General features: G+C 44.1%; 1 protein-coding gene across 7 annotated transcripts in view; it reads right to left on the bottom strand.

Moving 5' to 3' along the window:
* The window catches only part of APBB2 (amyloid beta precursor protein binding family B member 2), a 405,965-nt gene that overhangs the window by 105,174 nt on the left and 274,451 nt on the right, over nucleotides 1–26,340 (bottom strand). For 4 of the 7 annotated variants that reach the window (XM_032136010.2, XM_032136011.2, XM_058429991.1 and 1 more), the window contains 3 exons: nucleotides 20,004–20,066; nucleotides 19,541–19,626; nucleotides 19,383–19,443 (listed from right to left, as the gene is read on the bottom strand). In XM_032136010.2, the coding sequence (XP_031991901.1) occupies nucleotides 19,383–19,443; nucleotides 19,541–19,626; nucleotides 20,004–20,066 (210 nt within the window). Of the gene's footprint in view, nucleotides 1–8,933; nucleotides 8,952–19,382; nucleotides 19,444–19,540; nucleotides 19,627–20,003; nucleotides 20,067–26,340 lie in introns of those variants that run through there. The other 3 variants (XM_032136017.2, XM_032136016.2, XM_058429992.1) reach the window with 2 other exon arrangements.

The following is a 26,340-nucleotide window of genomic DNA, read 5'->3' as shown; positions in this document are numbered from 1 at the left end:
CTTGTGTGTTTCTCTCTCCCCACCCTGGAATGTACATTACACAAAGGCAGGGACTTGGTCTGCAGTATCCTCAGCCCCGGAGCGCAGAGCCTGATCCTAGTGAGTGTTAAATGAATTTACACCCGCGAAGCTGGGCTTAGAACAATACCTGGTACTCACTAAAAGTTAGTGATAACTATCTTCAGGGCTAATTTCACTTTTCACTGTTGTTTTCTAAGAAAGGTTTTACTGCACCAGTCACCAAGAAATGAAAAGTCTGCAACTTTTTGCAAAGTGTCTGAAATGAACTCAATGAGTTCATAATGTGCAAAGACCTACAAAGACCTCAATTAAAAGCATGGCTGTTCCCAACCCCAGAGGGAGCGTTTATTAGGTCTGAGCTGTCCAGGCTGACTCCTGGGATTCTGCACTGTGCTCTCAGGAGGAGCATTTAACCACAGCATGGAGACCCAGAACACGATGGCTCTGGGGACCCTGGAACCCGGCCACCTCATTTCACGAATGAGTAAATCCAAGCCCTGAGAGCACTAGCCAGAGTTGTGACTAACAAGAAAGAAGCTCTGCCTTGAGGGAGTGGAGCTGCCTTGAGGGAGTGGGAGGGTCCTGGGCCCTGTGTGAGTGATGTCTGTCTTTAAAGAGTTTCTTTGGTAACTGCCCAACACTCATGGAAATGGTCCCTGACTGACTGGAACTCAGTGTGTAATGCAAAGGCAAAGTAAATACAAAGAAACTCTCTGCCAAGATAGGCATGGCAACTGCAGAAGAGAAAACATTTCAGGTAGTTGTTCTAAAGAATTTGCTGTAAATTAGATATGATGAATTCCTACAGGGAGGAATGTATGTGCACAGAGCTGAGATATGAAAAAGGAGACCATAGTCAGCCACAGACTGGAATTAAGGCTAGAAACCAAACCCCAGAGCTGAGAAGGTATCTGAGGAGGAGACATCTCTCAGGCTAGACCTGAAGACAGACAGACAGACAGAATGAAGTGCCCCCTTGCGGCTTCTGCTCACAAGAAGGCACAAAGCGGATGCTGTCATTGGCAAGCCTGTTCCAGAAACATGTGTCATGTTCCTAAGATAGTCACTTCCCACCCGTTCTGCGCATGGAGATTGGCAGCTCTTCCTCAGTATTGGCTGAGCTGCGATTTTCAAAATGCAAGAAGATATGTTTCCCTTTGAAAGAAACAATTTGGCCCATGTAGACTTATGTGGTTGGATTTTGTTCCAAGTAGGTAACATACCCGTCTCTGTGCAATCATGTCTTACCCTGTGTTTATGTGGCCACCAGGAAAGACAGACAGGGAGAAACTGAAGGAAGCCCAGGAGCTCCAGAAACTAGAAACTATTCTGACAGCGAGCATGACTGACCGACCCTGGTGATGACACAAAAACAAGGAGAGACTCAGAGGATGTTGCAAGGTGATGGATTCCCAAAATTCCAAGAGAAGCAACTGCAGGTGCGATCCTGTTGTGAAGCCTTGAGATGGTGATGGGGCAGAAGTATGCAGTGAACGGGGGGAGCCCTGAGTGAGGAGTCTGTGGTGGGGAAGGTCAGAGGGAAGCGGGGAGGACTTCATATCATGCAGCCTACATAGCCGGTAGGGCATGATGCCGCGTCCCTGGGCTCTGCTGCACCGCAGACTTCTGCAGGCTTCCTCGAGTGGCCAGGGCTCTCACGCAGGGTCAAGTCAGGGCGGCAACTCCTGTGCTGTGTTGACTGCGGCTCATTACTGCCACCTGTGGGACAACTGGGACTGTCTTCTGAATGGACCTGGGGTGGGTCTAGTGATTTGAGGCCCTGCAGAAGATTACTGATCCCAAATCTGAACTCCTACTGCACATGGTAGCTCATCTCTTCACCCTCACTTCTGCTATTCTCTAAGTGAGCTCCAGCTCCCCAGCTAGCCCCAGAACCTGGCTTTTAGAGCTGAACTCAAAGATTTCTTGTCTTCAGCTTGATGGATGAGGCCCATCAAAGAAAGAGAAGTGACTTGCCCAAGGTCTCCCAGGCTGGAAGCAGCAGAAACGGGTGAACAGTGGGGTCCTCTGTCCACAGTACTCATCCCACCACCTGCTACGGCCCCCTGACAAGCCACTGAGGTCAGGATCCCCATGTGTATTTTTTTCATATCCCACAATACCTAGGTAAGTGCTAAGCAGATAACCAGTACTTAAGATCTCTCAATGAATTTTCATCCAATGAGAAAATTTAGACTATCCAGAGAAAAAACACCAAAAATAATTAAAGCAACATGAGTTCTGTGAATTATAAAGGTAGAGGGAGTCGAGATCAATTTTATCAGAGAGGGAATGGGTTATCTTAAAGTATTTGAATGAGTTGGGAAAATATCAACCAAGAGTTGCCCTTCTACATAGGATATCAAAGAAGTAGAAGCTTTGGAATGAGGAGGAGCATTTGCAGAACAGTAATGGTGAACTTCTCAAGAAAAAGAGATGTTAAAACAAGGAATCCTCTACCAAGGGTGCTGTGTGCTTTTTATCCACAGGGCAAAGGTTTAAAAACAGAGTGATCAGTTAACTCTCCCTATGAACCTTCTTGTTTTAACAGAGATGAATGGACCAGAGACTCATTAGGTTTATTCTGTATCTAGGTTATAATTCCACATGCAAAACGCAATCTCTGTGAAACTTATTTCATGACAATGCAATAGAGTTTCCCATTTCTCACACTGCTTTTGAAGGAGAGGATGGCAGTTCACACTTTAGCACATAAACAGAACACAGTATTATGAATATTTTCACTTATTTACAATGTGATGTATCCCAGTGCTGGCCAAACCACTCTATCTTAATTCTATGCAGCTTAATCTAGTGGGAAAGGGACTAGCTTCAACTAGCACATCCCCATCCTGGCTGACACACAGTTACTGAGCACTGGCCAAGCTCATCTCTACAGACATCTTTCGAAGAGAGAGGCCCACAAAGAACTCCATAGGAATGTGAAGGTGTTTTGCAGGCAATGCCACACCCACACATGCTTGAGTGCCACTGGGGAACTTCTGAGCTATCTGTGTCAATTTTGTCCCCAGTATTAACTTTTTAAGTTAAAAGATTTTGGGGAAAATGTTTTATAGGCACTACACTATTTACCCATAGCCTATCTCTTGGACAGTAAGAGTGCTTTAATGCTGTTAATGGCAGCAGGCCAGATTCTGTGGCAATCCCCATTTTTGGCAGTCCTTGTCACTCTCTCAATATCAACACAAACACTGAGGGGAGAAGCGGCAGAGAAACTGAAGGAGCATGCAAAGGAGCTATGTTTTCCTGTAAAATGGGGGCAGCTTTCTTTCTTTTTCCTTCCTTCCTTCCTTCCTTCCTTCCTTCCTTCCTTCCTTCCTTCTTTCCTTCCTTTCCTTCCTTCTTTCTTTGGGACGACTTCCTTCCTCCCTCCCTCCTTCCTTCTTTTATTTTCTCTCTCTCTCTCTCTAAATAGAGACAGGGTCTCACTATGTTCAGGCAGGTCTCAAACTCCTGGGCTCAAGCAATGCTCCCACCTCGGCCTCCCAGAGTGCTGGGGATTACAGGCATAAGCCACCGTGCTTGGCCGCAATTTCCATTTTTACATTTCTATAGAGCCTTGAGGTGAGTTTTTTGTTTTGTTTTGTTTTTTTAGCTAGTATAAAACCCCTGTGACTAAAGCCAAAGTCTTTTCAAGCAGGCCTCTGGAGGTTGAGAGCAGACTGGGCTTTAACCTGGGGTACAAGGAAAGGAAGGCTGGTAAGATAAACTCAAGAGGCATCATTTCCATTATGGCTGAACCACTAAAGAAGTCTGAACTGACAAGTGCTTTACATAAAAGTGCTCCAGAGTAAAGAAAAAGGAGAGTAATTCATTCTACGTTAAGTAAAAAATCTACACAGGCACGCACATGCACTTACTAAATATAACCAGTGAAAAATTGTTTCAAGGCACTTCTTTATACATGTCCTCACGTTCACCTATCTGGGAGTTACATGAAAACTTTCTCACATCATCGGGTGCATGTCTCACATCATCAGGTGCTATCTACATTTTAATGCATCCTCATTAATAACCAGTTTATTGCCAGACATTTCCCACTTTAAATTTCTCTGGAAAAAAGAAATCCATGCTGCTTAATTTAAGCTATGACATACTGTAAAACACTGCTAACATCATGATTCCCAGGCTCAGAGAATGAGGTGGCCTTAGAAATGGTACACACCTGGGACTGGGCTAAGCCCCACATCGCCTCTAGGTGACTCTGTCCACACAGCCGCCCAAACGGCTAACTCACCCCGACTGGCAGGACTGCTGGGACCCATTACATTAAAATATTTTAAGGACAGTTTTGGAAGACAAAAATTTTACTTGATATTTAGAGGAGGCTGTAGGTTATCAAAGCATCTCTACAACACGTCTTGTCTCATCTTTGCAGCAACACTGTGAGGTTCCCAGACTAGGCAATAGCGTCATCCCATTTTACAGATGAGAGAAGCGAAGTCCAGAGAGGTTCAGCCACACGGCTCATTGCTGACAGTAGGGGGCTAGAACCCAGGTATTGCTGCTCCTGCTTCGTAATCTTTCCACTTAGACCATGGCCCTGCATTAGGGACTAAGATTCTCTGGCTGTTCTTTTCCTCTTTTGTCATTCACTGGGAGTCAACTGCTTGGGTATGTCATTAATATGGTTTGGCTGTGTCCCCATCCAAATCTCATCTTGAATTGTAGCTCCCATAATTCCCAAGTGTCATGGGAAGGACATGGTGGGAGGTAATTGAATCATGGGGGCGGATCTTTCCCATACTGTTCTCATGATAGTGAATAAGTTTCACGAGATCTGATAGTTTTATAAAGGAAGTTCCCCTGCACACGCTCTCTCTTTCCTGCTGCCATGTAAGATGTGCCTTTTGCCTTCCGCCATCATTGTGAGGTCTCCCCAGCCATGTGGAACAATGAGTCCATTAAACCTCTTTTTCTTTATAAATTACCCAGTCTCGTGTATGTCTTTATTACCAGCATCAGAACAGACTAATACAATAACAAACACACAAACACAAACCACACACATACACAAAACTGTATTCTCTTACCTCTCCATCTTTAAAACAGTTACATGTCTTTAGGTGAACCTGAGCTTAAGGAACAGAACTCCCACCACAACCACCCCACAAGGAATCAGGGGACCAAACCAAATGCAGGCTTTAAAGGGCAGGGCAGGGCAGGGCAGGGCAGGGCCAGGCCGGGCGCGGTGGCTCACGCCTGTAATCTCAGCACTTTGGGAGGCCGAGGTGGGTGGATCACCTGAGGTCAGTGGTTCGAGACCAGCCTGGCCAACATGGTGAAACTTCATCTCTACTAAAAATATAAAATTAGCCGGGCATGGTGGTATGCACCTGTAATCCCAGCTAGTGAGGAGGCTGAGGCAGGAGAATCACTTGAATCTGGGAGGCGGAGGTTGCTGTGAGCCAAGATCACGCCATTGTACTCCAGGCTGGGCAAAAACAGCAAAACTCTATCTCAAAAACAAAAAACAAGGCCAGGGATGGGCTGACCCACACTGAGAGGAAGGGTAGCCCAGCAATGAAAAGCTTGGGCTCTGGAACCAGACTACCTGGGTTCAAATCTCAGCTCTGCCATTTACCAACTGTGGAACTGTGATCAAGCCACCGAACCCTCTGTGCCTCGGCTCCCTCAACTCAAAATAAGAGACCCTCACAAGGCTTGTGGGAGAACAGAGCACTGTGAGGCTCGTGGCAGCATTTCCAGAAGTGGTGATAAAACTGAAAAGAAAACTGAACTTGTCCATAATGGCCTCACACCACCTTTTTGTATTTGTGCCCATACATGCTAAATGCTCTATGAATGTCGGCTAACAGAATCATTATTGTATTACGGGGAAGAACATAGGCTTTAGAGTCTGCCTCCTTGGATTCAAATTTCAGTTCACCCACGTAATACATGTGTGATTTTAAGGAAGTTGTTTAGGTTCTCCGAATCCCAGTTTCTTCGTTTGTACAATGGGAATAATAACTTCACCTCCCCTGCGTGGTGGTTCTGAGAATCAGACAGATGCATGGAGAGCGACCAGCACACGGCTGGACCTGGAGAAATGTTCATTTCCTTCTCCATCCATCCTCTACTCTTGCCAAATGATGAAGGTTGACACTGGATGCCCATTCATTCCATTGTTTCTAGCTCTCAACCAAAACATGGCAAGATGCATAAGAATATCTGAAGAGAAGAGGTGAGCTTGATGTAGCATTTTGCTTTATTTATTTAGTGACACTGGCCCATTGCATTGGTGAAGAGGAGAAAAAAACTAAGTACTTTCTACAAATACGCTCTAGGTTGCAATCTCATCTGAGCTCATAACTGAAAAAATCACGGGCCAGGTGCGGTGGCTCACGCTTGTAATCCCAGCACTTTGGGTGGCCGAGGCGGGCTTGAGACCGGTGAAACCTGTCTTATAAAATACAAAAAATTAGCCGGGATGGTGGGGGGCCGAGGCTGAGGCAGGAGAATAGCGTGAACCTGGGAGGCGGAGCTTGCAGTGAGCAGAGATTGCGCCACTGCACTCCAGCCTGGGCGACAGAGCGAGACTCTGTCTCAAAAAAAAAAAAAAAAAAAAAAAAAAAGAAAAGAAAAGAAAAAATCACGGCTCTCAGGAAAAGCACTTTTTGAGAAATCACATGCTTTCGGCTCTGGGTTCCATGTGTCATTTACACGGGTCCATTTTCCAGCTTTGCTAGAGACAAGGGTCACTTGCAGTTCAACCTGACCATTGGTAATGTGGCTGGGGCAGAAAAGTGGGACGCCGGTGGAGACCTTTCTGCCCCTTCCTGAGCAGTGTGTCTGCCTAGAGAATGAGACCATCATGGATCGAAAGGGACACATATCCTATTGGTGCCAACAACAGAGGGGGAACTAAGCATGTCTGGCTAGAGATCTGGGGTAGGAATGTGTGGATTCAACAACTAAATATACCTTTCATGAAGCGATCATTAGTCTGAGGGTCTCCTAAAGCTAAGTGAAATTATTTATGTGTTGGGGCTTAACTCATCTAACTGAACTGCTTCAACATGAAGCAACAGAAATCCAACTTGCAGTGCAGTTGCAAGCTACTTCAATTCCAGCAGCACTGTAATTGTCATTCTTAAATGATATTAGCATTGTCTCTGCTCCATTATTTTGTTTCCTTCCCCAGTCTGACTGATCTACCACCCTATGTATGTACTAGCTATTGAATACACACATGCCAAGTGAACAGATGAATCTATTGCAGACTGCTGTTGAGAGCTGCCACTCTTGGTGTCAGCTTAGAGTCTGAAAATGTGGAAGGCTGACTACTGAAATGATTTTCTTATAAGCACCAGAGTCAGAAGCAGAGGGAGAACTCAGACCTTGATCTTTATGACTTAGCTATAGGGCCTCACACTTGGATGAGATTTTAAATAGGGATCCTAGAAGTGACAAAGTATTGTGGCTTAGCTAGAAATGGCTTGGCATCTGAATTATTTATTTACTTATTTTTTGAGATAGGATCTGGTTCTGCCGGCCAGGCTGAGGTGCAGTGGCACAACCTCGGCTCTCTGCAACCTCTGCCTCCCAGGCTCAAGTCATCTGCCCACCTCAGCCTCCTGAGTAGCTGGGACTACAGGTGTATTCTACCACATCCAGCTACATTTTGTATTTTTTTTTTTTTTAATAGAAGGGGGCTCACTATATGTTGGCCAGGCTGGTCTTGAACTCCTGAGCTCAAAGGATCTGCCCCCTCGGCCTCCCGAAGTGCTGAGATTACAGGCATGAGCCACTGCACCCAGCCAGCATCTGAATTAATCTAATTCTTCTGTAGGAAAAACCATCAGTTCTCCATCAATTTTTAAACTGCAAATAAAGCAGAAATGTTTTCATCACTATCTAAACACCAGTATCTGGTATTAAGCTCTCAGGCAGCAAGCCTGAGACAACGAGTTCTGAGATGTGCTGGCTCTTTTCCAGATGGCCTTGGAATGCCAGCTTCAGGACCCCCAGGTCTTGACCAGCTGGCCTTCCTGGAGCACCCAGACCTGCTGAATGGATGTCCTGTGACCACTCCTGCCCGAGGCTGTTCAGTTCTGTGATTATTCATGGCCCCAAATTCTGTGCCAAGAACCCACCAGGCCAGGTTCACACATCTGTCGCTCTGGCGCCATCAGGATGGCGGCTGCTGCCACCGCGGCTGGCTGGTGCCCATTTCCTCACCTGTTTCCTACCTCATTCCCTCAGGGGAAGAGGGAAGTCTGCCTTTCCCTCATTAGCTTTTCCAGGCATCTGCCCATCAGGGGGCACAGCTGCCAAGAGTTAGACAACAATGCATCTTGTTTCAACAGCACCCTTCAAAACTCGGGGACTCACACACGGCTGCCAATTCCTCGACCACTCATTCAGGCGAGTGTAGTGACCAGAAGTTAATGAGGGAAAGGAAGCCGTGCTTCTGCCAGGAACAAAGCATTATGCTTGGCTGTGTTGGCAAATAAAGGGAGGAAAACAGTTTTAGAAACACAAAAGCTGTCCTCTGGGATAGGAGGCAAAATGAGCAGCCAAGGCCAATGGCAGTGAGTGTCTGTACCACTCAGTGGAAAAGCAGGCTGGACAAGGGTCAGGGAGCCTGGCTTCGGGTCGTGCTCTGCCACGACCAGCTATGCAAGCTTGGGCAGGTTACTTTGTTTCTCTGCGCCTTCTGCTTTTCCTAAGGCTGGAATGAGATGATCCTTATTTTCCCTTTGTGAATGCCAACCTAAAAGCCATGCATGAGAGGCTGAATCTCATTCAGTCAAGACTTGATATATCCATCACTGGCTCTGGACCTTGGTTTCGTGATTCAACCATGTTGCTATTTTCTTCCCTGTACTGAAGGCACTAATTTTGAATGACTGAAAGGTGGGAATGACATGTTTGGCAGATTGTACCTCCCAAAGATGGCTGCATTAAAACCTCCCGTCCTATGCGCTCCTTGTAACGTGAACTTGCCACTGCCTCATCAAGAGGTGGAGTCTGTTTCTCCACTCCTTGAATCTGGACTGTGACAACTCTGAACAACAGAATACGGTGGAAGTGACGTGTTGCCAACGCCAAGAAGAGCCTTTCCTCACCTGGTGGCTTCACCTTCCTGCTTCTTGGAAGCTGGACACCAGGTAAGAAGTACAACTGCCTACCCAGAGACCACCCCATGAGAAGACCAAGCCACATGGAGAGGCCCTGGAGGACGTGAGGAGGAGCACTGGGCCAGGAAGCAGGTTGGAGAAGAAGCCATCTTTGAAAAGGATCCTCCAGCTCCGGCCGCCCCCCTGTGGATCACGCAGGAACTGCACCACCAAACCCTCCCCAGACTCTGGAACCCACTAAATCCTGAGCAAAATAAATGATTGTTTTAAGCTACCAAGTTTTGGTGCAGTTTGCTACATAGCACGCAGGAACAGATAACAGAAACAATGTTATCCACAGTATTGGGCAAATACAGATGGACCTCATCTTAACAGATCTGTTCCTAAAAGCATTTGTTGAAAATGAACACAAATTTACATAACAAATCATTTTCAAAGCTTCCACACTTACATTTTTTGAAAAGAATGGTGGCGGGGGGAGAGAGAATCACTAACTCCAGTGACAGTTCAAATATACTTATTAGCTTAGATATCGTCTCCTTCTGGGAAACCACCCGAGCCACCCCTTTCACCCAGCCATGGAATATGCCCCCTGAACAACCCCCATTCATGATTCAGTAGCTCAGCTCCTGGCACAGTGCATTGAATTTGCTTGTTTCTTCTCCATTACTTGAAGGCAGGGGCCATATCCATTCCTTCTTGCAGCAGGAAAAGTATAATGGCAAATGCATAAAGAATGCTTATTATGTGCTAAGGATTGTTCCAAGACCTTTACATGTATATTTACAGTGTTTATAGTATGTCAATTCAATGTTTATAACAGCCATGTGAGGTTGGCTCCATCATTACCCTCATTTTGCAGATGAGGAAACTGAGGCACAGAGGGGGTAGGTAACTTGCCCAAGGTCATCCAGCTGGTAAGCAGCAGAGCCTGGCTTTAAACCCAGGCAGTCTGGGTCCAGAGTCCATGCTCTTAACCACACCACACATTAAGTATGTATGCTCCTTTCGCACTTAGCATTCAATAAACGTCTCTGACTCAATGAATGAATCAACAGTGCAAATCAAACCCAAACTTCCACACAGATCAGGATTTCTGAAAGAAGAAACCTGTACCACATGAATAAAAATCAATTATAAGAACTACATGCAGCTGTAAAATCCCATATAAATGCTAAGTAATGACAATGAATTTGCTACACAGACCAGAAATAAATCTGAATGAGAAAAGGTACTTCTCTACTACTTCCTGCTTATCTATTAGTGCTAATCTAGTCAGTAGCTGCTAATATAATTACTTCATGAAAATCTATGCTAATAGGAACCAAGGGAGGGCACAGATAAAGCTCACAGATGAATATTAGAATCTCATGTCCATTTGCCATTCAGTTTAAAAAGCTCCGTCAAACCTACTACCCGATGGTTTATTTCATCTCCTTCCTCTTCCTCTCCATCTGAGGCAAGTTATAACAAAAGAGTAAGGAGGAATGCAAAGCTTTCACAAAATCCAGTGCGAATAAAAAAACTTCCTGAGCAGCTGCGAATTGGTTGCAAATGGCCATAAAAGAACTAGAAGATACTGCATAGAAAGACTATGTCTACTTCCCTGCAGAAGCTGCACAAAATTGGTGCCTTATTTTTATCAGGTTTCCAACTGTATAATGTTATTACTCCGTGTTGTTTGTAGACTGGCAGTATTGGTATCACCTGCAAACTTAACAGAAATGCAATTTCATGTCCCACCCCAGAGCAAATGAATCAGGATTTGCCCACAGGTACAGTAATGTGTGAAAAGCACTGCAAAGGATTGGACCACAAGTCTAGATGAGGGTGAGAAGGAGTCTGTCCTCAAGCACTGACCTTCCAGTTTCTTCACCCATTCCCACCTCCAACAACTCTGCTACTCCAATCCCAAATTGCCAAAATGATTTTCTTTTTTTTTTTGAGATGGAGTCTTGCTCTGTTGCCCAGGCTGGCGTGCAGTGGCGCGATCTTGGCTCACTGCAACCTCTGCCTCTGCCTCCCAGGGTCAAGCAATTCTCCTGCCTCAGCCTCCCGAGCAGCTGGGATTACAGGCATGTGCCACCACGCCCAGCTAATTTTTGTATCTTTAGTAGGTACAAGAGTTTCATCATGTTGGCCAGGCTGGTCTCAAAATCCTGACCTCAGGTGATCTGCCACGCCTGGCCCCAAAATGATCTTAAAGCTGAGAGAAGCAATAACTAGGAACAGGTGGGCATGACACTTTCCTGGCCTCTGGAATCAAACGCATCTGTGTTTGAGTCCCTGTTCCATTAGTTACTAGCTGTGTGATAAATAACTGACATCTTGTAAGCATCAGTTTCTTATCTACAATATGGAAACATAACTATAATGCCTTGTTTTTGCAGGAAAATTGCACGTAAGTGCCTGGCAGAGGAGAGGGCACACACACAGTGGGTGTTCAGGAAAGAAGAGCCAGCCCTGGTTCATGGCAGACTCTCTTTCCTTCTCCAGACTTAAATACAGATCAGACTATTTCATCTCCAGATGCCACAGATCAGGGCTACTACATTTCATTTGAAATCTGAAATTTTCTTAGGACCTGAAATGACTTCTAATTTGATGACACATTCATTTGAAAGATGAGGACGCTGAAACCCAGAGAATTTAATCTCTGGGGCAGCATAATCTTCCTTACCCATTTCTTTAATTGTGTGTTTCAAAGAACAAGGTTCTAAAAACAGTACCAAAAACCTCTCCTGACAAATATATTGAAAATGACTTGTTATACACTGAGACAGAGACAGCAGGATGGAGCGGTCAGAGGCCCAGAAGACCCATCTTCAAATGCCATCTCCACCAAGAAACAGTTGTTATCACAAATAACGCTATGACTCATTTTTCTCACCTCTGAAATAAAGGCCCATCAGATGGGCTCTAATGTTACTTCCAAGCAAAAGAAATTCTGATTCCAGATGAAATGTTGCCCCTCTTTTTTTTAGAGGCAGGGTCTCACTCTGTCACCCAGGCTGAAGTGCAGTGGCCGATCATGGCTCACTGTAGCCTCGACCTCCTTGGGCTCAGGTGATCTTCCCACCTCAGCCTCCCGAGTAGCTGGGACTACAGGCGCATGCCACCACGTTAGGCTAATATTTGCATTTTTTTGTAGAGACAGGGTTTCACCATGTTGCCCCGGCTGGTCTCGAACTCCTGGACTCAAGAGATCCGCCTGCCTGAGCCTCCCTAGGTGCTGGGATTACTTAAAGCATGAGCCACCATGCCCGGCCCGTCTTCTTTAAAGATGTAATTTTCAATATTGTCCACCAGGTGGCAGAACATCTTCTTTACAGAAGTCTGAGCGGAGTTACACAAAGGACAGAAAAGAACTCTGACGAAACGGTATATGTATTTCAAAGCATTAAGTTTTCTACAATTTGATTGTAACTGGTTTTTATTTGAATGTTAATCAAGAATTTGGTCAGCCATGTGCCACGGGAAAAGGGCTAAATTCCAAATCTAAGATATTAAAGTAAGATGAGCACAGCGGGTGATGGGGATTGAGAAGTGCAAGCTACCTGGCCGCCTAAAACATGCCAAGGAGTTCTCTTCTCAACAAATGCGGCCTGAGGGGCAATCATCTACAAAAGCCTTGGATATAGAAAGTTTTAAAACATTTTCCATGGAAAAGTGGTGTAAAATACAAAAAGAACTGACTGAAGAAAATGTGTAAGATTACAGAAGCAGATAGTTCTGAAGTTAGAAATGCATAGGGGACTGGGCACAGTGGCTCATGCCTGTAATCCCTGCACTTTAGGAGGCTGAGGCAGTGGGATTGCCTGAGGTCAGGAGTTCAAGACCAGCGTGACCAACATGATGAAACAACATCTCTACTAAAGAAACACACACACACACACACACACACACACATCAGCCAGGCGTGGTGACACATGCCTATAATCCCAGCTACTTGGGAGGCTGAGGCAGGAGAATCAATTGAACCAGGAGGCGGAGGTTACAGTGAGCTGAGATTGCACCACTGCACTCCAGCCTGGGCAAGAAGAGCGACACTCCATCTCAAAAATAAATAAATAATAATAATAATAATTTAAAAATGTGGCCGGGTGCGGTGGCTCATGCCTGTAATCCCAGCACTTTGAGAGGCCGAGGAGGATGGATCATTTGAGATCAGAAGTTCGAGGTCAGCCTGGCCAACATGGTGAAACCCTGTCTCTACTAAAAATAAAAAAATTAGCTGGGTGTGGTGGCGTACACCTCTAATCCCAGCTACTTGGCAGGCAGGGGCAGGAGAGTCACTTGAACCCAGAAGGCGGAGGTTGCAGAGAGCCTAGATCGCACCACTGCACTCCAGCCTGGACGACAGAGCGAGCTTCCGTCTCAAAATGAATGAGTGAATGAATGAATGAATGAATGCATGCATGCATAGAGACTAAAATGCAATATGACATCCTAGATTAGATCCTGGAACAGAAAAGGGCATTAGAAGAAAAACTGGTAAAATCAGAATACAGTGTTTATTAAAAATCAGAATACAGTGTTTATCAGTAATTTTCTATTGATGTTAATTTCTTTGTTTTGACAAATGTACTATGATTCTGTAGGATACAACATGATGGCAATCTGGAGAAGGGGCTATAAGAACTGTACTATCTTTGTAACTTTGCTATAAATCTAAAATTATTTCTGAATAAAAATCTTACTTTTAAAATGCATAGAAAAATAAGAGGAAAAAACAGCCAGGAATGGAAAGAAAGAGAGTTTCATAGGAAATGTCCTCTGTCTATGATAATTTAATAAGGGGAAATTTTTTTTTTTTTTTTTGAGACGGAGTCCTGCTCTGTCGCCCAGGCTGATGCGATCTCAGCTCACTGCAAGCTCCATCTCCCGGGTTTACGCCATTCTCCTGCCTCAGCCTCCCAAATAGCTGGGACTACAGGCACCCACCACCATACCTGGCTAATTTTTTGTATTTTTAGTAGAGATGGGGTTTCACCATGTTAGCCAGGATGGTCTTGATCTCCTGACCTTGTGATCCACCCGGTTGGCCTCCCAGAGTGCTGGGATTACAGGTGTGAGCCACTGCACTGGGCCAATAAGGGGAAATTTTAAAACTAGGGGGTAGTTGCTCACACACAATAAACTAAGATGAATAAATACAAATGACAAAGCCTAGAGTGAACTGATACGTGGACAAAGAGGTGTACTCTAGGCTATTACTGATGGGATTATATGCTGCTACAGGCTTTCTGGAAAGTAATTTTGCAATAAGTGACAGAAGCAATAAAACCAATAGCCTTTGCCCCAGTAATACCAGTTTTAGCAACCTATACCAAAGCAATAATTTAAAAGAAAAAAAAATCATCTATTTTTATGAAGTTGTAGCTCTGCTCTGTAGTGGGGGAGAAACTGCTCCTATGGATACTGGTGCCTAGACAGATTACGGTGCTATTAATTAAATGAAATATTACCATGGAATTAAGAGTGACCAAGCCGAGGACTACAGAGAGGAGCATGTGAAATAATTTTTCAAGAGCTCACTACATGCAACACAGTCTCCTAGGCTGGGTCCTGGAATAGATAAAGGTTTTTAGTGGAGAAAATGAGAAAATGTGAATAAAGTTTATAGCAAATAATATGATATCAATATTAATGTCTTAGTTTTGACCAATGTACCATGATTATGAAGAAGTTAATATTAGGGAAAGCTAGGTGAAGGGATCTATGAGAACTCAATATTTGCAACTTTTCTACAAATCTGTAATTATTTCAAAATAAAAAGTTAAACAGGGAACTCAGAATTATATACAAACACACATATATGGCTATCAAGTACAAAAACTTTACTGCATAAAAATTTTGGTAGGTTCAAAAAACATTTTCAGAGTTAGAAAAAGACTTTGCTCTTTGGGGAAGTGTGTGTGTGTCTGTGTGTGTGTGCACGTGTGCGTATGCGTGTGTGTGGTGATTTTGTGTTGCCATTGCTATTTAGAGGTTTCACTGAACAACTGATTAAGATGCCCAGATTCAGAGTAGTAGCTGAAGAGGATTTGGAAGTGTCCCCATCCTGACAGTCTAAAAATAATTTTTATTTTTTTCAGCATGTAAGTTTTAAGTAGAGAGTAAGGAAGATATTTTCTATAATAACTTTTTAAGTAATCATACCTCACAGACTATACTTAGAATTCCATAGTATATTAAATATTATTTTGATTATTTAGTTAGTTATTTATTTTTTGAGACAGAGTCTCGCTCTGTCACCCAGGCTGGAGTGCAGTGGCACAATCTCAGCTCACTGCAAGCTCCGCCTCCCAAGTTCACGCCATTCTCCTGCCTCAGCCTCCTGAGTAGTGGGGTCTACAGGCGCCCGCCACCAGCTAATTTTTTGTATTTTCAGTAGAGACGGGGTTTCACTGTGTTAGCCAGGATGGTCTCGATCTCTTGACCTTGTGATCTGCCCGCCTTACCCTCCCAAAGTGCTGGGACTACAGGCATGAGCCACCACGCCCGGCCCAAGTATTATTTTTAAAGTCAGGATTTTTCGTGGGGAGGGGACCACTTGGTTCCCTGGTTCTTGGTGGACTGAAATAATGTAAAGGGTCATCTAAGGGGAGTAACTTACTCTACAAAGGCACTGGAACATCCAGAAAGCCTAAGTCTTGCCACTCCTCCCTCTGAGGTGCTGGCTCTGGCCCCCAGGCAACACAAAACAGGCAGGAATGACTCCAATAGGGGACGGAAGCTCCTCCAATGTGTCTTCATTAAAGTCAGCTCTGAACTCATGGACTTCTCATGGACAGCAGTGCCACAATTATGGCTCACTGCAGCCTTTACCTCCCAGGCTCCTCCCACCTCAGTCTCCCAGGTAGCTGGGACCACAGGCATGGGACACCACACCTAGCTTTTTTTTTATTTTTTTGTAGCAACAAGGTCTCGCTATGTTGCCAGGCTGGTATCAAACTCCTGGGCTCTTGAAGTGCTGAGATTACAGGCGTAAGCCACTGTACCGGCTTGCAAAAGTCCTTTTAAGATTCTGATGAGCCCTTCTAGGCATTCATTCCATTCATGCTAAGAATCCTCAGGTTAAATAATCACCAGGAGGCACACACAGAAAACCCCACCTGCAGGTCCATGTTAGTAGCTGTGCAAATCTTGAGATCTGAAAAGTTGTAGGTTTTTCATTCTCCCCAGGCTGATCTTTTCCTTACTCTCTATATTGTTCCAGCCCAGACTGATGCACTGATTATTCTCTTATATTTTCTGTGCCCTTTTATTTTTTTGAAAAAAGTGTTTGTTCTTAGAAGTCTCCTCACATCTTTTATGGAACAAAGTAAAGCATGGATAAATAATACAATGCATGTATTTTTTGTTGTTGTTTAAAACTAAGCACAGCTTTAGGAACGTAAGACAAAGCTGAGCTTCCTTATTAACATGAACAGACTCATAACAGGCATTGAAATAGACATGCTGGCAATAAAAAGGTGGCAGATAAAGAATTCAGTAAGCAACACAGCCGGAAGGGAAAAAGAGAAAGCCCAACCCACTTATTTGGACTTAATGGAACCAGTCCTCGTATTCCTATTACAATTCCATCTCCATTCCATGCTTTCTCCCTTGTCAATTTCACACCCTGGCTCCACATACATCACTGCCCCAGCTCTTAGAGGTGGACAGAGATATTCACTGCTCCTCTTCCAGCCTTTGCTGATAGAATTTGTAAAACATCAAGTAGCAAAGCAAATTGTTCACAACCCGCGTTCCTTACCATAAAATTTATCTTTAAAGACCAACATGTTAGAAGCAGCCCAAGGACTTGTTCAGAATGCCACTGGCTCTAGAGTGGCCATGATGTTACTGGCTGTGCTCAGAACAAAGCTGACTTGACCAGAAGCAGCACAGATTTCATTGCAAGCCCTAAGATACTTACAGAACCAACTGCCAATATGGCAGTTTCTGGCAAAGGAATCAAGGTTTTGAACCTGTATGGTGTTCCTCTCTTAACTGCTACTAAGAAACCCTATTTGCGATGTTATTTGTAGACACAGATCTGCTTTGGGATTCAGAACAAATAAAAAAGAATCTGGGAAGATTCTTTCTCCCTCCATGGCACAGGAGGGTGAAGGGCAGGGGAGGGGAAGGTGCTGAAGTAGACAAGGTGGAATTCCATGGTTGCTAGCACCAGAAGATCAGGTGCATAACTTGTAAATGAAAATGAAAAATGAAAAATGAAAATGCAAGCCCCCGCCCCTGTTCAAAAAGCAGGGGGAAGATGCTATAAACAACACTAAAACATAAAGGTTTTTCCTTTCTTCCGTATGCTTTCTCTTGGCTTGTTAAGTGTCTTGTTTTGTTTTGAGATGGAGTCTCGCTCTGTCACCCAAGCTGGAGTACAGTGGCGCGACCTCAGCTCACTGCAACCTCTGCCTCCTGGGTTCAAGTGATTCTCCTGCCTCAGCCTGCTGAGTAGCTGGGATTACAGGCATGTGCCAACAAGCCTGGCTAATTTTTGTATTTTTAGTAGAGACGGGGTTTCGCCATGTTGGCCAGTCTGGGCGTGAACTCCTGCCCTCAGGTGATCCACCCCCACCCTCACCCCCTCGGCCTCCCAGAGTGCTGGGATTACAGGCGTGAGGCTCCACACCTGGCTGTTAATGTGTTTTTAAATTGCTATTTAATGTTACAATCCCTCGGGCATGGGGATACTTGTAGAGTAAGTGCAAACCCTTACAAACACTCAGGGCCCTGTCCATATCTTGGTACACGCACACAGACCACTAGCTTCTGGATCCCCTCTCCCATCAGCTGCTGGACAGATACACCATGCACTGACCGGGGCAGGGAAATCAAGCCAGGAATCCTCTCTTCCCATGGGCCCACAATCTCAACCCACAACAGATGGGTGGCCCATAAATGTATTGCAACATCAGTGTTGGGACATGCTAGATGCCTGGACTGCAGGTAGGCAAGAGGCTCACCCCCACTGAGTCACCTGCGGAACACACAGCAGTGCTGCCAGCCCAGACTGGGCTGGTCACCACGCTCCAATCCCAAGATACCCAGGGAGTGTGCACTTGACCCCAACCTTCCTGTGCTCACACCCATGTCTCTTCCGCGGTAGAGGGCAGTAGAAGTCTCTACGTAGGGAGGGAGATAGGGAGGTCTGACAGGGCCTGAGATGCCGGGGGGCCAGAAGGTGAGAACCGCCCAGGGACGCTGGAAGGTGGCAGGACTGTGTGTAATCCAAAGCCCAGCCCTCTCATGGACATTCCATTGGACTTGACTTATAAGATACAAATTCAGGCTGGGCGCGGTGGCTCACGCCTGTAATCCCAGCACTTTGGGAGGCCGAGGCGGGTGGATCATGAGGTCAGGAGATCGAGACCATCCTGGCTAACACGGTGAAACCCCGTCTCTACTAAAAATACAAAAAATTAGCCGGGCGTGGTGGCAGGCACCTGTAGTCCCAGCTACTCGGGAGGCTGAGGCAGGAGAATGGCGTGAATCCGGGAGGCGGAGCTTGCAGTGAGCCGAGATCGCGCCACTGCACTCTGGCCTGGGCGAAAGAGCAAGACTCCGTCTCAAAAAACGAACAAACAAACAAAAAATAAGATACAAATTCAAAGATTAAGAATTTCCTGACAGCAACCTTGAAACATTCATCCCCACGCACAGGGGCCTTCTCATTGTGGGGCCTGTGCAGTTGCACTGGCTACATGCCCAGAAAGCTGGCTTTGTTAGCATCCTACCAGAAGTCCAGAAACAAAATGGACACAAGTTTGCCCCCACCCCAGTTTTCCATCATAAAACCTAATTCCCCAATCTGTGTTTATGACAGGAATGGCAGAGATTTCACCTTGCACAGATATGAGGCTGCTGTGGTGGCAGTAGGTGGGAGGGGTCTCATACCCTACCCGTTTAGCTTCCTCTCCCATTGCTTTGCAAAGCAGAGCCTGGTGTATCTTTAAAGACTTCTAAAGCCCACCCATTTGAACAATAATGGTAACTTATTACATTGTGCAAAGAGCTGATGTAGTGAGATACAGGCAGAGTCTTGATGGTTCTAGAAATCCCCCCAAACCTAACGTAGCCTAGGGATTTTCTTCAAGTGTCAGGGAGATTAGGAAAGAGAGAAAATTGAGGGGTAATTACTTATTAAATGGCTCTGGGTTGACGGTTTGTAAAAACTGGACCATGATCCAAAGTCATTATTTGGATCTAAGAATATAACCTGGTGGCTGAAAGCAAGTCTTTACAAACCTTGGCTTCTGGGTCACTGTTGATACTACAAGAATCATCATCATCAGGGTGTGGGGCATTTCTAGGCAGAAAAACAGAAAAGTGGACTTAGAATTCTATTGCAAACTATCTGCACAAAGCCATACATTGACAGCAGGTCAATCCTACTAACGTCCTACCTGAGTTTCAAAGATGCATAGCGTAGGGTTGCTCCTTCAAACTCTTTTAAACTGGGGTCCGGGTTAACAGTGGCTGCATGTAAATCCTAGAGGAAAACAGAACCTTGTTAATGTACAATGGGGGAGGAGTCCATTCATTGCCTCAAATATCAAAGGGGAGAAAAGTCTTCCCAGCAAGAGGCAGAGAGTGTACGTGAGCTTAGGCAGAGAAAGGCATGCAAGGACTGTTGAATGCTGACTGGTGCAAACTCCTGTTCTTACAAAACAACGGGGAACCTGGGGCATTCACAATGGGATACACCAAAAAAAGGCAACAGGAGTGTGAGCTGAATGCCCCTAGCAAGAAGCCCGATCACTGTGTCCCTGCAGAATGCATGATATTCACAAAGAAGAAAAATATACAGCCACAGCCATGCAGAAAGGATAAAATATTAAATGATCTAAGATCTGACAATATACTTGCCTTCCAAATGTCACTATTAATCTTTCCCCCATTCAGAACAGCAAAATCACTCCATGGCTGTTTCTAGACATATAATTATTCACATAGGAAAAAAGCACATTGATTTAAAGAAAAAGAAAAGAAAAGAAAAAAAAAAAACACAAGACACTGTTGTTAGCATTGATATTCACAAGATGGGTTAGGGAACAAGTTAACTCTAACAGCAACTTGTTGGCTCACTCCCTCTATGTCTAGATTATCACCTGAAGACGAGGGCAGGAGAGTGATGGTGCTTTAATTACTTACCAGATAAATGACTAAACATTATTAGAAGCAGACAGTGAAGTTATTTCCTTAAGGTAATTTTAAAAGCAAACAATATAATTCCAAGTATTCAATAACTAGCATACCTAATTCCATAATAACCATTTTCCTCCCTATAAACCAAACAGAACTGTTTTCTGGAGGTGGGGGTGGAATGAGGGATGGGTACTGTGTTTGTTTGGAAACTAGGGAATGCCCATGACTGAGGGCCCCAAAAGTTGGGGGTCAAGATATTTTCACTTAAAAGAAAAAAAGGAGAATGATGGGGAGAGAGGGTTAGTGAAGAACAAAGACTGACATCAACATTTGGTGGAAATTTAACCTAACAAAAAACAGCTCTAAACAGTCTAACATAAATTCCTCTAATTCATAAAAGCTCTACTTTTTTTTTTTTTTTTTTTTTGCTACAAAAGCTTCTTCACAAATTAATACTTGATCATGAAATGATTTTCTAAACATAATTATAGTGCAAGGCATGAAGCCTGGCTTTGTTGGGAGAGCTCTTGCAATAACTGATTTCCAAATCTAAACAACTCCTCCATCCACCTCAGACAATGAGAAAATGTCTTTTCTTCCTACTAGGCCTAGTGAATATTCAAGTATTTTTCATCTAAGATTTGGGGAAATAAGCAAGCAAGGCTAATAAAACTCAGGGACAGTCTTGTGGATTTGCTTTACTGACTGGTTAGGCAAATCTGTTTGTATAAGAAATCAACCATCAAAACTTTTCAGCTAAATCACTTTTCAACTGAAGTTCTTTGAAAATGAGAGTTAATAATGACCCATAACTTTTACTCACAACATGGATACAGTTTTAAAAACCACTAAAAGCAGAAAAAACTAAGTTTAAATGTCTTGTGCGTCGAAAGATGCATTTATTTTATTTAAAAGTTTTTTTGAGACAGGGTCTCACTCTGTCACCCAGGCTGGAGTGCAGTGGCCCAATCACAGCTCACTGTAGCCTTGACCTCCTGGCTCAAGCAATCCTCCCGCCTTGGCCTCCTGAGTAGCTGGGACTATTCAGGTGCATGCTGCTACACCTGGCTAATTTTTAAAAACTTTTTTGTTGAGATGGGGGTTCCATTATGCTACCCAGGATGGTCTTGAACTCCTGAGCTCAAGTGATCCTCCCACTTAGGCCTTCCAAAGTGCTGAGATTACAGGCGTAAGCCATGGCGCCTGGTGCAACATGCACTTACCAAACTCTGCAAGCCTCTCTGAGAGCAATGACACTGCAAATTTAGACCCATTACTACTATTGCACACATGGTATCATTTTCATTTTTGGTCTAGGCACCTAAACTACAGCTTTTCAAAATAAAATAGGAACTTAGACCACTGTATTTATTTTTTAAAAATAATTTCTCTTAATGAATAAAGGGCAGGAATGTTGCACAATCCCTTACCTTTCCCCTCACTCCACCCCCAGAAGCAGTGTTCAGTCTTTATGAAGAGAAAATAACCTAGGGCAATCTTAACCTGTTAGCTCAGAGGAGCTGTGAACCCCTGAAACGGGTGCGGGGTTTTGTACACGTACATTTTCCTGAGAGAAAGATGCCCAATTTTTCTTGTATTTCCAGATGGGCCAGTGACCAATTTCGGTTTGGACCACTGTAGGGCTACTAATATGGACGTGGGATGAGGACCTGAGATATCAAGTACAAAATAAAATTTTAAGCTAGAATTTCTTTTTCAAAAAGAAAACAAGCTTATATGGCCTCAACTTGTCATCACTGTTTACATGTGAGCAATATTTGTTGTTAAGTTGAACTTTAAAAAAGGATAATCAGATGATGAATTAGGAAGACCCAAAATAATTGTGTCTTTGTGGAGAAATTTATAAAGAAACAAGAAAAACAAAGTTACCTCACAAAAGAACTTCCGAAACTATCCCCAAGGGACCCTATATGTTGAGACCACAGAGAGTAAAAGAAGAGTATTTTCTAAAACAAGTACTCAGAAAAGTCTTCAGTACTTAACTAAAACAGCTCTCTGCATGTGTGTGTGGTTTTTAAATTTTTTAATGCATTTACTCTTTGGACATAAGGGTATCTGTAAAGCAAAAGCTAAAAACAGTACTAAGACTGTCAGAATCCAGCTCTCGTGTTATGGAAACATGAGTTAGATGGCAAATGTCCAACAATCACCTTTTACAGATTTAAATAAACAAAGGCTTTGTATAGTGATTTTACAAAAACTTAACACGGGCACTCCTAAAGAAATCCTTTAGTACAAAACTCAGTAAGGAAATGGAAACTGGCGTTATATGTGTTATGACTGGGCCAAAGATCTTTTTTCCCCTCCTATATTTAAAACTATTCATTTATATCAAAGATGACAAACTTTCTCCAATGTATAAGTGACCATAATTTTTCTTTTTTAAAAATTTAAAGTCAATGAAAGAAAGTCACTTTGTCTTAAATTTTAAGAATTACATGGTCTATTCATCTAATTATTTTAATTAAGAAGAGAATATTTTCTATATTCGGCTAATAAGTTTTGGTAATAATTTTTAGTTAATAAATTTTTTAAAAAGCACAACCCAATAGAGATTCTTTGGTTCTACAGAAAGTCTGTATCTACCCCAGTAGGGGTGCGAGAGATGAAAGAAGAGGAGAGACAAAGAGAAAAACATTAAAAGGGGAAAAGGCAAGTTGGACAATAGGCCTCAGGTAAGACAAACACACAAAGATGGGGAAAGAGGTGGTAACGGACCAACAGGGACCATCTTCTATGAGCAACAAGCTTCCATGAGCCTGGTAACCTTCCAGGCAATGCAGCTAAAGCCTTGCACAGCCAAGTGACATTCTGGTACCAGAGTCATAGTTGGGACACCCTCCTGGTGCTTGTCCTGACCTTGTCCAGGTTGCAACCTCCCTTTCTCTGATTACTTGATCCTGCTCAGTTCTGGGAGAGCCTTGGAGCCTTAGCTCCTCAGAGACAGTGTGTCTAGGGGGACTGACCCAATGCCCAGGGTATGGCACTCCTCAAAACCCTTGAGCACCACACAGAAGCTGTGTGAGGCTGGACCCAGTAAGGAGGGAATCCGATCATATAACCTTGACTACTGAGAGTTTTCTTCTTCCATGTTTCTCTTCTGGGGTCTTGGAAAGCAATTCCACATAGCAAACAAAAATGATGCATTATGTTTCAGCTGGAAAAAGGCCAACAATGGAGTTGATTCTTTGACAATGTCAACAGAGTGCTCTTAAAGACTAAGTCTCAGGGGCTGGGTATGTCCCTACCAGGGGACTTTCTCTAGGATGCTAAGAAAATCTCTATGAAGTGGTAGCAAAATGCAAATCAGGGGGCAAGAGTGGAGGGCTGAACCTGCTGAGAACTGGGTAGAGAGGAAAAGCACTAAAACATTCCACAGTGGCAGTGACAGAAGCTATAATCGTATCATCTCTGTGTGCACTTGAGAAGTTCTGAAGCTAACACAATGCAGTGGTTTGAATGTCTGTCCATTCCAAAACTCACATCGAAATTTAATCACCAATGTTGCAGTATTGAGAGGTGGGGCCTTTAAGAGGCTCTGCCCTCATGAGTGGATTAATTCACCCATAGATTCATGGGTTCTCATGAGAGTGGGACTGGTGGCTTTATCAGAAGAGGAAGAGAGACCTGAGCTGGCATACTCAGCTCTCTCACCATGTCATGCCCTGCACCCACTCAGGGCTCTGCAGAGAGTCCCCACCAGCAAGAAGGCCCTCACCAGATGCAGTCTCTCGGCCTTAGACTTTTCAGCCTCTATAACCGTAAGAAATACATTCCTTATCTTTATAAATTACGCAGTTTCAGGTATTCTGTTATAAGCATCAGAAAATGAATAACAACACATTGCCTGCTGGAATGCTGGGGTTCAAATTCTGCCTCTGTTCTTACTTGCTCTTTGACCTCAACTCCCTCCCCTATCAAACAGGACTAAGAAGGCCTCCCATCAATGTGCAGACCAAGTGAGATCCAGAATGTTAGCTCTTAGCACAGGGACTGGCTGCCCGAGGGTGCCCGGCAAATGAGAGTTTCCTTATGATCTACTCTTTCCACGAAAGAAAAAGCAGTTTGGGGAATACAAAGGGTTACGAATCACGCCTCTCAATGCCATTTTGTCAAGGCTTGACCCTTGGTTAAGTGTGGCCTTGATAGTAAATGGCAGAAAACCTGGAATTCCAAGGACTATGGCAGGCAATGTCAGTGAGTGTTTTATCAATTTATATGTGTACAGTTTTTCTTTCTTTTTAAGACAGGGTCTTGCTCTGTCACCAAGGCTGGAGTACAGTGGCATGATCTCACTGCAACCTCTACTTCCTGAGCTCAAGTGATCCTCTCATCTCAGCCTCTCAAGTTCCTGGGACTATAGGGCATGCATCACCATGCCAGCTAATTTTTTGTATTTTTAGTAGAGAAACTCCTGGGCTCAAGCCATTTGCCCACCCTATCAGAAGATTATAGCATTATGGTTTAATCACACAAACATAATTCAGAGAAGTTAAAAAAAAAGCCAAACTAGTAAACTGGTTTGTGCAATTAAATCAGTCTCTGTGAGCAGCAGTGCAATGCAGAAACTACAATGTAGAGGGGGCCAGGAGAACGAGGGCTCTAGAGCTGGCTTTGTCATTACAACAGATCAACTAAGAGCTTCCTTGGCTATGCAGCTGATTTATTTTTTCATTCAGCAAATAGTTAATGAATGTCGTCATGTACTGGGCCCTGTGCACAGGATGAGGAGAACAGGTCCCGACCACCAAGGAGCTTCCTAGTGGGAAAGTGACATACCACAGGTAACAACACTACAATGGGACATGATAGAATACAGGGCTTTCAAAGCAATGGGGTAAGAGCGGTAGCTCTGGGGAGACAATGGGGTGAGGCCAAATAATTTTTGAGGAAGTGACATGCAAATAAAAATAGGGGGGCTATAGTCATTCCAGGACCTGCTGTCCTACTTACTCAGCGTAAATCACTTGCAGAGCTTATGCAAAGGTTCCCAGGCCCCACCCCATTCTGTGATCCCCAGAGGTTCTCCTGGCACCGTTCCTCGGCTCACTGGCTGAGAAATACGGCCTGCACATTCAACAGGCCCTGCTCCAAGATTCCTTCCAGCACTCAATGTCATGATTACTTGACTGAGTGAAGAAGTTCAGAAAAATGATGGCAGAACGGCCCTTTTATGTTGTCATCTTATTTCTACGTGTATATGAGAATACACAGGCTTAAGGTATTCCACTGGGCACCCTCCTGGGGGGTTAGGCTCTCACGCCGCCCCTGAGGCTGTGAGCACTTCCTAAGAACAGGCTGATTTAGGACCAAGAGGAAACCACAGTTTGAGCAACAATTCATTTTCTCGAGCTTCAGACCCGCCTTCTCCACACTTCCTTCTTTAGGAAGACCAAAACACCTTCATTTGAAAAGATGGGAAGACTTGGCCACAAGCCAATGGATATTCATAAAAATATTTTGTGTGGCTCTCCGTTCTCTCTAAAATTCAACATCCAAGCAGTTTGCAAGGTAATTTGGAACAAATAAATGGTTTGGGCAAGGAGGAGCACCATGTGCCAAATTTCAGCAGCAAATGCTTCCTGGCCAGTTTATAAACTTTCAAAAATACTGCTGGCATATGCAGCGGAAACATTATCCACTGCGCTTAACACCTCCCAAGTGAACTTTGGAATGTGAAATGTAAAATTTTCAAACTGTAAGGAAGCCTTCAGTTCTAAACTTTTGTGAAGCCTAGTCAACAGATTTAGCACTTAGTTATTTGATTCTTTTTTTTTTTTTTTGAAGCCAGCTCAGAAAAAAGCTGAATAAAATATGCATTTCTAACACAACATATTACAAGCTTCTTCTGTCCCATAAGATTTTGCTCTCTTCTCATGCTTTGAAATTGGTTGAAATAGATTCTATTTAGGAACCAAAGAAATGGTGTTAGAAAAATAATCATTTCTCTTCAACTGTCATTAGCACCTGAGACAATGATATTAAGAAAGGTCATTTTCTAGAAGGCTCCACATGTGACACAGCCTCCCTTAGGGTG

Source organism: Hylobates moloch, unplaced genomic scaffold (genome assembly GCF_009828535.3).
Source record: "Hylobates moloch isolate HMO894 unplaced genomic scaffold, HMol_V3 SCAFFOLD_17, whole genome shotgun sequence".
NCBI lineage: Eukaryota > Metazoa > Chordata > Mammalia > Primates > Hylobatidae > Hylobates > Hylobates moloch.
Note: the sequence above shows the minus strand (reverse complement) of the source record. Positions and strands in the feature narration are given on the sequence as shown.